This window comes from Sapajus apella, unplaced genomic scaffold (assembly GCF_009761245.1).
Source record: "Sapajus apella isolate SASKATOON/1434 unplaced genomic scaffold, GSC_monkey_1.0 scaffold218, whole genome shotgun sequence".
Taxonomy (NCBI): Eukaryota; Metazoa; Chordata; class Mammalia; order Primates; family Cebidae; genus Sapajus; species Sapajus apella.
In genome coordinates, this window is record NW_022437158.1 from 367,378 (window position 1) to 378,524 (window position 11,147).

The 11,147-nt window shown below is 50.1% G+C and overlaps 1 protein-coding gene across 12 annotated transcripts in view; it reads left to right on the plus strand.

Moving 5' to 3' along the window:
* The window catches only part of EP400 (E1A binding protein p400), a 128,388-nt gene extending 117,685 nt beyond the window's left edge, over positions 1-10,703 (plus strand). For all 12 annotated transcript variants that reach the window (XM_032270874.1, XM_032270875.1, XM_032270882.1 and 9 more), the window contains 3 exons: positions 892-1,038; positions 8,333-8,410; positions 9,216-10,703. In XM_032270874.1, the coding sequence (XP_032126765.1) occupies positions 892-1,038; positions 8,333-8,410; positions 9,216-9,488 (498 nt within the window). In that variant the 3' untranslated portion in view covers positions 9,489-10,703. The remainder of the gene's footprint in view (positions 1-891; positions 1,039-8,332; positions 8,411-9,215) is intronic.
* Positions 10,704-11,147: the final 444 nt, after the last annotated feature.

The following is an 11,147-nucleotide window of genomic DNA, read 5'->3' on the forward strand; positions in this document are numbered from 1 at the left end:
GAGCAGTGGAGGACTGCAGCTGAAGTGCTGGGTTGTGTGTTCCTACGACTGGACAGAAACGTCCTTAGATGTTAAAAACCCCTACTTGTGGTGGCTCACACCTGTAATAATCCCAGCACTTCGGGAGGCTGAGGCGGGTGGATCACAAGGTCAGAAGATTGAGACCATTCTGGCCAACATGGTGAAACCCCATCTCTACTAAGATACAAAAAAATTAGCCGGGCATGGTGGCATGCTCCTGTAGTCCCAGCTACTCGGGAGACTAAGGCAGGGGAATAGCTTGAAGTCGGGAGGTGGAGGTTGCAGTGAGCTGAGATTGCACCACTGCACTCTAGCCTGGCAACAGAGCAAGACTCTGTCTCAAAAAAAAAAAAAACCCTGCTTATTCACAGCATGGCTGATAAAGCAGATATGTAAACTTCAGATGTGCACGAGAAGTTGATTTAATATGCACAAATTGTGCATACTGGTTTGTTGCCCCTTATACTAAATATGTTCTCGATGTCTGCCAAGTTCTTAAATCGGATTTGAGAGGTTGTGATCGCTTTCAGTCACCTAAGTAGCAGCCCCACGCAGGTGTGCCAAGGGTGTCAGGGCTCCCACCAGCCCGGCTCTGCAGGGAACAGCACCCTGGGTAGGGTAGGGTGCAGGGAATGGCCGGGCCATTCTCCTGGAGGAGAAGCTGGCGGCCAGGCCGCGTGGGCAGACGTCAGCCTGGAGGCAGCGGCAGGGATGGGACAGAGGGCAGGGTTTGTGAGTACACACAGGGTTGGTCTGGGAGGCAGGCTGGAAAGGGGCTCGGTTCTGCCATGAGGCCCAGAGGGAGCCCGAGTCCCAGGAGTCTTGAGCGTGGCCTGGTCTCTGTGGCCCTAATTTCCACTGTCTCCCTAGATCACCGCTCAGCAGATCACTGCCCCTGGCACGCAGCAGAAGGTGGCCTACGCCGCGCAGCCGGCCCTTAAGACCCAGTTTCTTACCACACCCATCTCCCAGGCGCAGAAACTGGCCGGGGCCCCGCAAGTGCCAACCCAGATCCAGGTGAGTGGGGAACAGGGTGAAGGTTCAGTGGGGGTACTGAGCCTGGCACGGGCGGAGCCATGGAATGCCCGAGCACTGCTTCCCATTGGGCGGCCATGTTCCTGCTACCGCCCCGGGGCTCTGCTGCTGCATGCCGGCCTTCTGGCCACTGGCTCCTGGGAAGGCTCCTCTCTGCTGGTGCCCCTTCCGGCTGTCACCAGCTTTGCCTTCGTGTCCGGATGTCGGTCTCCAGCTCTGTGGGTACAGCTGCCTCCCCCAGTTCTAGGCTCCTCTTCTCCCTTCCTGGTATCTTTTTTAAAAATAGATTTTGGCTGGGTGCGGTGGCTCAAGCCTGTAATCCCAGCACTTTGGGAGGCCGAGGCAGGTGGATCACGAGGTCAAGAGATCGAGACCATCCTGGTCAACATGGTGAAACCCCGTCTCTACTAAAAATACAAAAAATTAGCTGGGCATGGTGGTGCGTGCCTGTAATCCCGGCTACTCAGGAGGCTGAGGCAGGAGAATTGCCTGAACCCAGGAGGCGGAGGTTGCGGTGAGCCGAGATCGTGCCATTGCACTCCAGCCTGGGTAACAAGAGCGAAACTCCGTCCCAAAAAAAAAAAAAAAGATTTTGTCCGGGCTTGGTGGCTCACACCTGTAATCCCAGCACTTTAGGAGGCCAAGGCGGGTGGATCACGAAGTCAAGAGATTGAGAGCATCTTGACCAACGTGGTGAAACCCCATCTCTACTAAAAATACCAAAAGTTAGCCAGGCATAGTGTCGGGCACTTGTAATCCCAGCTACTCAAGAGGCTGAGACAGGAGAATTCACTTGAACCCAGGAGGCAGAGGTTGTGCCTCTGCACTCCAGCCTGGGTGACAGGAGCGAAACTCCATCACGAAAAACAAAAAACATATTTTATTTTTTGATATTTCTTGTCGGTCAAGTTCTACCTGGTGTCTTTCGGAGAACGGGAGTTCCTGGTTTCATGTGCGCAGCGTGCCCTCCTGTCTTCCTCTCTGCCTAGAGCTTTTGTGTCCTGCTTCCTCCCAGAGCCGATGGAGTCATCTCCCTGCATCTTCCTCTAAGAGCGGGGAGTTTTACCTTCCCAGCTGCTCTCGCACCTCTCTTGGAGTTGGTTTTTCTATATGAGATAGAAACAGGAGTTCAGTTAGAGCAGGGGAGTTTTACCTTCTCAGCTGGTCTTCCTTCCTCTGGGAATTGGTTTTTGGGTCTGAGACAGAAACAGGAATTCAATTCAATGTGCCCTATGAATACCCTATTTTCAGCCCTGTTTATTGAAAAGCCCATTCTGTCATCCATCGATTGCAGTTCCGCCTCTACTGAGACCCTGTGAGGATGCTCAGGGCTTCCTGTCTCAGAGGTTTGTGCTGGTCCCACTTGGTGTCTGGAGGGCGGGTCCCTTTACCACACCGTTCCTTGGGTGAAGTGTGCCTATTCTTAGCTCTTTCCACTTCCATATTAATTTTAGTTAGCTTAGTTCATACACTACATCAAAACTGCTGAAAGTTTATATTAGAATTGCATTGACTCTGTAGCTCTGTTTGGGGGAGAGTTGACATCTTTCCAGTCTTGGCTTCAGATTCACCAGTACGATACGTCTTTTGTTACTTAAGTCTTTTTAATAAAGTTTTCTGATTTTTTTGTGAATAGTTTTATTCTTAAGTAATCAGTGTTTTTTGATGCTTTTGTAAATAGTAGGCTTCTCAGTTGTTTTCTATCTCCGGCTGTTGTTCGTTTTTGTACGTTGGTGTTTGATTCTGGCTGCCTTGCTAGATTCTGGTTGTTGGAATAATTTGCGTTAGGGTTGGGTTTGGTTTCGTTTTGTTGCATTTCCTCTGTATGCAGTTGTATCGTCTGTAAATCGTGACGGTCTACTTCTCCCGTCTTTTTTTTTTTTTTTTTTGAGACGGAGTTTTGCTCTTGTTACCCAGGCTGGAGTGCAATGGCGCGATCTCGGCTCACCGCAACCTCCGCCTCCTGGGTTCAGGCAATTCTCCTGCCTCAGCCTCCTGAGTAGCTGGGATTACAGGCACACGCCACCATGCCCAGCTGAATTTTTGTATTTTTAGTAGAGACGGGGTTTCACCATGTTGACCAGGATGGTCTCGATCTCTTGACCTCGTGATCCACCTGCCTCGGCCTCCCAAAGTGCTGGGATTACAGGCTTGAGCCACCGCGCCCGGCTATTTCTCCCATCTTAAAGGCTTGCTTTCTCCTGCCTTACTGTGCCGGCTGGGACCTGCAGCGCAGGGGTGAATGTCAGAGTCCAGGTGTCACTGTGAAATAGGACGTTTGCTGTGTTTTTGTCAGAGTAAGAAAATTCTTTTCTACTTGGCTAGAAGTGTTTGTTCCTCTTTGTAAACGGGGCTGTCTGTCTTGTTTCAAGCCTGTCTGTATGGACGCCCTCCCTTAGACATCTCCTTTAGCCTCAAGCTTTCTGTGTTTTTTTTTGGAGACAGAGTCTTGCTCTTTCACCAGGCGCCAGGCTGGAGTGCAGTGGCACGATCTTGGCTCGCTGCAACCTCCGCCTCCCGGCTTCAAGCAATTCTCCTGACTCAGCCTCCCTAGTAGCTGGGACGACAGGCACGCGCCACCACGCCCAGCTAATTTTTGTATTTTAGTAGAGACAAGGTTTCACTGTGTTGGCCAGGATGGTCTCCATCTCTTGACCTCGTGATCTGCCTCGATCTCCCGAAGTGCTGGGATTACAGGGGTGAGCCACCGCGCCTGGCCAGCCTCAAGCTTTAAGTTCTGTCTTGGTGCGAATGATGCCTGGATTCATTTCTGCAGCCACTTACTGTCCTGAATTCTAGATTCTTTATCCTTCCTGCCTTTGAGAGGTCTCCAGAGATGTCTGATCCCTCGGGCGCCTCAGGTGCGTGTGCCTGACCTGCTCCTGCCAAAGGCTACTGGCTCAGGAAGGGCAGCTGTCTCTCTAGACCTTTGGCCTTACTTGAGAAACCCCTGCAGTCATCTGCACAGTTCCAGCCTGTTGGCAGTTCTGTGTGCTTGACTTCCAGAAGATTCCTGGTCCAGCCACTTCCTGTTTCTACTGCCTGTTCCTCCTCCGCACCCCTTCCCTGGTTGTTGTCATCTCTGCTGCTTCCTCTTTGCCATCTGTCCCCCAGGAGACTCTGTGGGTGTGGGGGGCGGGGGGACCGGAGGTGTGGCTGTTGGGGGGTGTGTGACTCCTGCAGAGCCCTGCTGCCCGCGGCTCCTGGCCTGCGCGCCCCTCTGCACCTGCACCCCTACCAGCCCCGCTCACAGCCCCCATTCCTGTTCACCTTTTCTGCTCTCTCTTTGTGTAGTATCACCTTCAACAAATACTGTCATTATTTTGTTCAGGTGATTTTGTGTAAAGTAAGCCAGTAAAGCAAGCCCGTGAGTACAGGCGTGCTCGAGGGCTGTTAGTACAGCGGACAGTTGGACTGTTGGAGCGGGTGTAGTCATTGAATCTTGTCATGTTAATCATCGTGTTCTGAGGTGGCTCGCTGGGCCTGCTGGTATTTGTCATTTTGTGTGGATGAGCTCAGTTGCTGCTCTCGTGTGTGCTGCCTCACTGCGTGGGGCGGCTCGGCCCTGTGGGTGCACTCTGCTGGCTTTGTCTGGTCTGTTTCTGAGTTGGGCTCCCAGGCTGGCCTCGAGCCCCTGAGCTCAAGCAGTTCTCCCTCCTCAGCCTCCAGAGCAGCGGGGCCTGCAAGTGTGCGCCACGACAGCTGGCTTTTGTCAGGGGTTTTACTTCCTTCCTTTTATTTCTTTTATTTTGCTATTCATTTGCTAACTTGTTAAGATGGAGTACCACTTGAGCTTATTTCACAAGTTATTTGGTTTTCCTTCAGTCCTAAATATTTTTGAATTTCCATTTTGATTTCTTCTTTAATGCTTGGGTTCTTTTTGGAAGTGTTTCTTAATTTCCAGTGAGGTGTTCCAGTTACTTTTTATTATTGACTTTAAAAAAATCTTCCTATCAGAGAGTGACTTCTGAATGATTTTAGTCTTTGAAGTTTGCTCTCTAGTCTGAAATACAGTCAGTCTTAAAAAACGGCCTGTGTCCAAAGCAAGCCATCTTCAGGGCAGGTGCGGTTGTGAGGCGATTTTGCTGTGACTGGGTCAAGTTCATGGTTGGTGTGGTTTCGGCCTTCGTGTCCTCCCAGTCGCTTGTGTCCTGCTTAGATGTCCGGTTCTGCGTCTGCATTGACCTGTTTCTCCCTACGGTTCCCTCTGGATTTTCGTTAGCTACATTTAAGTTTAAAGTTTTAAATGTTGTTATTTTGAATTGACTCTTATTATCTTCAGGAGTATCTCTGGTCTTGAAGCCTGTTCACCTCCTGTGAGTAAAGCACCGCCCTCCTGTTAGAATGTTTGTTGCCCTCCTTGTTTTCAGCCATTCTGTGAGCAGCTCGCAGGCAGGTCTTTCCGTCTCTGTCTCTTACCTGAAATGCGTGTCCACTCGTCTGTTTTGAGGGCAGATAGATTTGAAGTTCTGGGTTCTCTTCTGTTTGGACTCTGTCCTGCTTGTTCTGTTTTCTCTTACCTCTCTTCCTTGCCTTCTTTTGGACCTTACCTTCTTTTTTTGGTCAATTTTTGCCCCTCTGCTAGTGAAAAATTATATATTTTCTTTCTATTCTTTACATGGTTACCCTGAAATCTCCATGTGCACACTTCCCTATCAGAGTATGAGGTTAACGGTTGCCTCCACCCTGTTCTCCAGCAGTGATGTTCTCACTCAGTAGCTCAGTTTATCCATCTCAAATGCTGCTGTTAGCGTGTTTTAATGCTGTCCTTTTTCATCTTTGACTTTTTATATGGAAGGACTCTCCTTCCACTTAACCCATCCTTTGGAATTTCCTTTTGTGCTTGAAAATGCCTGTGTGTCCCTCTTGTTCCTGACAGTTTTGCTTAGTACAGAATTTCCGATTGGTGGTGGTTTTGCTTTGTTTTGTTTTGTTTTTGAGATGGAGTCTCACTCTGTCGCCCAGGCTGGAGTGCAGTGCCACGATCTCAGCTCACTGCAACCTCTGCCTCCCAGGTTCAAGTGATTCTCCTGCTTCAGGCTCCTGAGTAGCAGGAATTACAGGTGTGCACCACCACGCCTGGCTAATTTTTGTATTTTTAGTAGAGACGGGGTTTTCTATGTTGGCCAGGCTGGTCTCGAACTCCTGACCTCAGGTGATCTGCCTGCCTCAGCCTCCCAAACAGCTGGGATTACAGGTGTGAGCCCCCGCGCCCAGCTAGCACTGTTTTCTGAGTGCATTCACTATCATTTCCTCTCTCTGGCTGCTTCTGTTGTTGAAGAGGAGCCGGTGCCTGTCCAGCCTGTGGGTATTCCAAGGCTACCTCTCTTTTCCCCACTCTCTGCCTGCTGTTGAGACGCTGTCCTTTGTCTTGGTGCTTTGCAGTTTCATTCCGATGCTCCAGCTTCTTGAATCTGGGGCAGTTTCTCTCATCTCTTTAGGAAATGAGCAGCCACTGTTTATTCAGATGTCGCCCTGTCCTCTTCCCTCTGTCTCCTTGTACGGTGTTCCGCGTCGTGTCTTCCAGCCCGCCGCCTCGTTCACTCGTTTTCCCCTTGGTTAGGTCAAATCTACGCACAAGCTTGTCTGTTGAATTTTTATCTTGATTGTTTATTGTTTTATTTTCAGAAGTTCCCAAATATGCCTGGTCTTTGTTTATAGTCTCTTGTTTTCCAGGCTTCACAAGTGAGCGTAGTGTTTTTCTGGAGCTGTCTGAAGTGTGCTGCGTCTGTGGGGACTCCTTGCAGCCTGGGGCAGAGGGGCCTCTGCGAGCACCTCCGGGTGCCATCAGGACACTTCCCGGCGTATGGCCCGGGCTGTCGCAGCTGTCGGGTGTTGTGCATCTGTGTCTCCTCCTCTCTCATACCTGGCACTGAGGCTTAGGGCAGGTGCTTTTCTTACAGATGCCACTGGGGGAAGGGGGTGCCTTCTTTGCAGTTTTTGGGCACCTGTGTAAGGTCAGTGTCTCCCTTCGGGATGGCAGCTGGCAGTAGCACGGGGCTCTTTTGCAAGCTCCCCACTTGGTGTCTGGTCAGCTGTGTCCTGTGTGACCCTGGAGACCACGGGCGCCTCTCCACATGGCTGATGTCCCTGGGAAGAAGACGTGCAGCTTTTCTGCTTGTGGCTTGTGGTGCCCGCCTGTGCTTAGGTTTGGGGACGGGCAGTTCCTGACTCTTTGCAGGTCTGTTGGTACATTTCAGATTTCTTCCGAGTGCTTTATTTAAGGCGTCTCAGGATTTTCAGTGCTGTGCCAAATAAGTCCTGGACCACTGGGCTCTTGAGATGGGCCCGGGAGCACCGGCTGCATCTTTGTTTCCCGTCAGTTCTAGTGGGGGCGCCCAGGGGCACTTTTTATCTTAGTGACTCTTATTTATCATTTATTTTAAGTGACAGTAAACTAGTAAATGCCTTTTGATAGAGTTTAATTTAGTAAGGACTAACATTTATTTGGATCTTTATCTATGGCTAATCATCTAATTTCACATTTTCCCCAGAATTATCTTGGGAAATATTATTTTCATCCGTCTTCTATAAGTAACAGGACCCACCAAGGGACCAGGGCCCATCAGGGCTTTGTGCAAAGAGAGCCCTTGACATCAGCACACCCAGTGGCTGCCCGCACTGGAGCCTCTCCGTGCAGTGGGTGCAGGCCCTGCTGGTGCTGAGGGGACACACAGGCGGCTCAGAGCCGCCGCTGCATCCAGACATCGGAGAGGCGTGCGACAGCACGCTCACAGCAAGCGAGCACAGGGCGGAAAGTGTTGCTTTGTAAACAGTCAGGTCTCAGTCATGACTAAGAAAAATGTAGGAAAATGATAGAATTACCATCCTCAAAACCTCGGGGCATCTCCTGGCTCCCCACTTCAGCTGGCCGCCTGAGCTGCACTGTATGGCTCATACCTGGAACGCCGTCCCGGCCCATCACACACAGAGCCCTTGGGACTCACAGGACACTCAGAGTACTTACCATCCTCAGTCTGATTCTTTCCTGTAAACTTGCAGTCGTTTTTGTGAAAAGAAAAAATGCGTCTGAAATATGAGACTAAACATAAGCTGAAATTATGGTTGATGGCAAACTGGGGAGGCGGGCAGTCCTCACCGTGAAGTAGAGGGGCTTCTCTCGGCACCCCAGGTGGGCACACTGCAAGAATTGCTCTTTTGTGTCACCTGGCCATTGTGTTTTGTATTGACTGAGGAAAACGGAAAGGGAGGAAAATTCTCTTTTTGTGCGCATACTCCTTTGAATTCTATGTTTGGTTTTTTTGTTTTGTCAAAGGTTGCAAAACTTCCTCAAGTTGTTCAACAGCAGACACCTGTGGCCAGCATCCAGCAAGTTGCCTCTGCTTCCCAGCAGGTAGGACATGTAGACACAGTGTGACCCTCACATTTCCCACGTCAGAGAAAGGGTTGTTTCCATCCTGAGGTCATAATTAAGAATCACTTTTGATTTTTGTGATACACACAAAAACATTAACTTCAGGGGAAGAAAACCAGATGCACTTAATAATGAGAAGAGTTTCTGAGTGTCGTGTCAGCCACACTGAGGGAGCCTCACCTTGGGCTCGCACCCAGGACCCTTCATTCACGGATCGTCTCAGGTGCGGCCTGTGAGTTGCGGATGCTGCCCTGCGGTCTTAGGGAAGCACAGGCCCCAGGCAAGCAGGCTTCGCTTGGGGTGGCCTGCCCTTGAGCAGAAGCTCCGTCGGCACCGTGGCCCTGCCTCCATGGAAGCCCTTCAGGTGCTTTTGCTGTTGTCGCTGATGCTCCACGGTGTGACTGGTCAGCACAGTGCTTTCATTGTAAAGCAGCACTTTAAAATGCGTAAATTTTGTTCAGAGCCACACTAGCATGTAGATTCCAGAAACCAGATTGTATTCAAAGGTTTACTACTACAGCAAGAACAAAATCGGTCCCTGATCCACGCTACCACTTTTCCCCAGAGGCACTGGTTTTAGTATAAAAGCAACCATATTTTAATTTTCTACTTGTGTTTAGTTAGAAACCTGAGGTCATATTGTTGTATGACTGGTCATTCTTCCTTGTCATGAAAGCGCAGTCAGTGAAGTTTCTCAAGCCCTTCCCCATCCCAAAGAACACCCACTGGCCTGGTCCTGGGCTGCTTCCTGGGTGATGTGTGTCTTCCGACTCTCTTGGCTCAGGCTTCTCCACAGACCGTGGCGCTCACGCAGGCGACAGCGGCAGGGCAGCAGGTGCAGATGATCCCTGCAGTGACCGCAGCCGCCCAGGTGGTTCAGCAGAAACTCATTCAGCAGCAAGTGGTGACCACGGCGTCGGCCCCGCTCCAGACCCCAGGCGCTCCGAACCCAGCCCAGGTCTCCGCCAGCTCTGACAGCCCCAGCCAGCAGCCTAAGTTACAGATGAGGGTCCCTGCTGTCAGGCTAAAGACGCCCACGAAGCCTCCGTGCCAGTAGTCAGGGCAGCAGGGCCGCCTCTCACCTAAGGCAAAACTACCTTTCTCACAGAAAACGGTTCGTTTATTTGTGAACCTCGGGACAGTGTCATGCAAGGTAGTTGGCACTGGGAAAGGTAGAATTGAAACATAGTCGTGTAATCATTTATGAAAATGCATCCTGCACTGCAGGATGAGTGGTCCTTACGAAGCGCCCTCTTCTCTGTACCCTGTGACTCCTGGGGAAAGCAACAGCCAAGTTTCCTCTAAATCATTTCACCTTTCATCCCTTCCCCTGCTCCCTCTGTCCCCCAGAGCTATGGTACTGTGTTCTGAGAGCCATTTAGAATTTCTTTGTGAGCGTGTAGTGCTTTGCGCACCACAGAAGCCGTCCGCGGTGTGTGAAGAGCATACTGTGGACTCTGAAGATAAGACGTGGGCTTCGACTGTCTGCCAGAGTTTGGTTCCGTATACCTTACTGAGAAACGCCTCGTGGTCTGTATCGAGGAGAAGCCCTGTCTAAAGTACATCATCCGAGATTGGTTTTCCATTCCAAAGAAAGCCAATACGGTTCTTTCCTTCCCTCCTAAAATGTGACTTGACTTTTTTAAGAGAAATGTCCTGACACCCACCTAAACACACAAGGCACGTTCCTGGCTCCCGTTCAAGGGAAATGATCAGTCATTGCATTGTTATTCCAAAGAGCAGCCAACAGCGGCCTCCCCAGGCCCTACCCCGCTGTGGGATCAGCTTTCATTTAATGGAACTTCTGGGACTGATGCCCGGCTCAGTGCACTCGTGACGCATTCCCAGCTTTTGGAGGAAGCTGGTGTTTGACGTAGTGTGCTAAACAGCTCCTGAGAACCTTTGGGACGCTCCGCCGTGACTGGCGTGAGGCCCACGGATGTCACGACTGCGGGTCCGATGAGGGAGGGGCTCAGTGAGCCAGGACCAATGCCACAGACACTCCTTGCTGCCACTGCCAGCCCTTTGATTAAGGCTGGTTCATGATTCTAGAAGTATCGGCCATAGCGTGGGCCTCGTCAGCTCTTCCTTGTGAACTTGTGACATGAGACTGTCTCTCAGATGAGCGTGTGTGGTTCTGCCAGTGAAGCAGAGAATCACCCGTGCTGTTTGTGGAAGGCATGCTGTTGAGGGGGAAAGGAAGCCCAATATTTGTTACTGTTTTTCCTTTTTTACTATGAAAAGAAAATAAATGCAATTTTAGTGGAATTGACTGGCTGACAATGTCTCCTTACTTTGAAGTTTCACCAAAGCAAAAAGGTACATATCCAATAATATCCTTTGTGCTATGGCTTGATTTTTGCCTATTTCACATTATTTGGTCTAGGAAATTATATATATTTTTTTGTATACTAAAAATAAGTTAAAGATTTTCCATTTTTAAATTGTATTTCCTCTGCTTCCCCCCATTCTCTCTCTCTCTGAGTGGACATTAAGGAAGGTGTCTGTCCCACAGGTTTCTATGGACGGTGATTCGGAAAGATTAAGTGAAATCAACTGGGGAGCTCACTTTTGAGTTCTTAATAAGAAATGCGGGGAAAGAACATCAAGTTTTGAAAAAACAGAAGAAACGAATGTTTTAGTTTGTTGAGCATATCAAAGCAGAGGACTGGAATCCGTTTCTAACCAAACCCGTTCCCCTGGCTTGGCGTGTGCC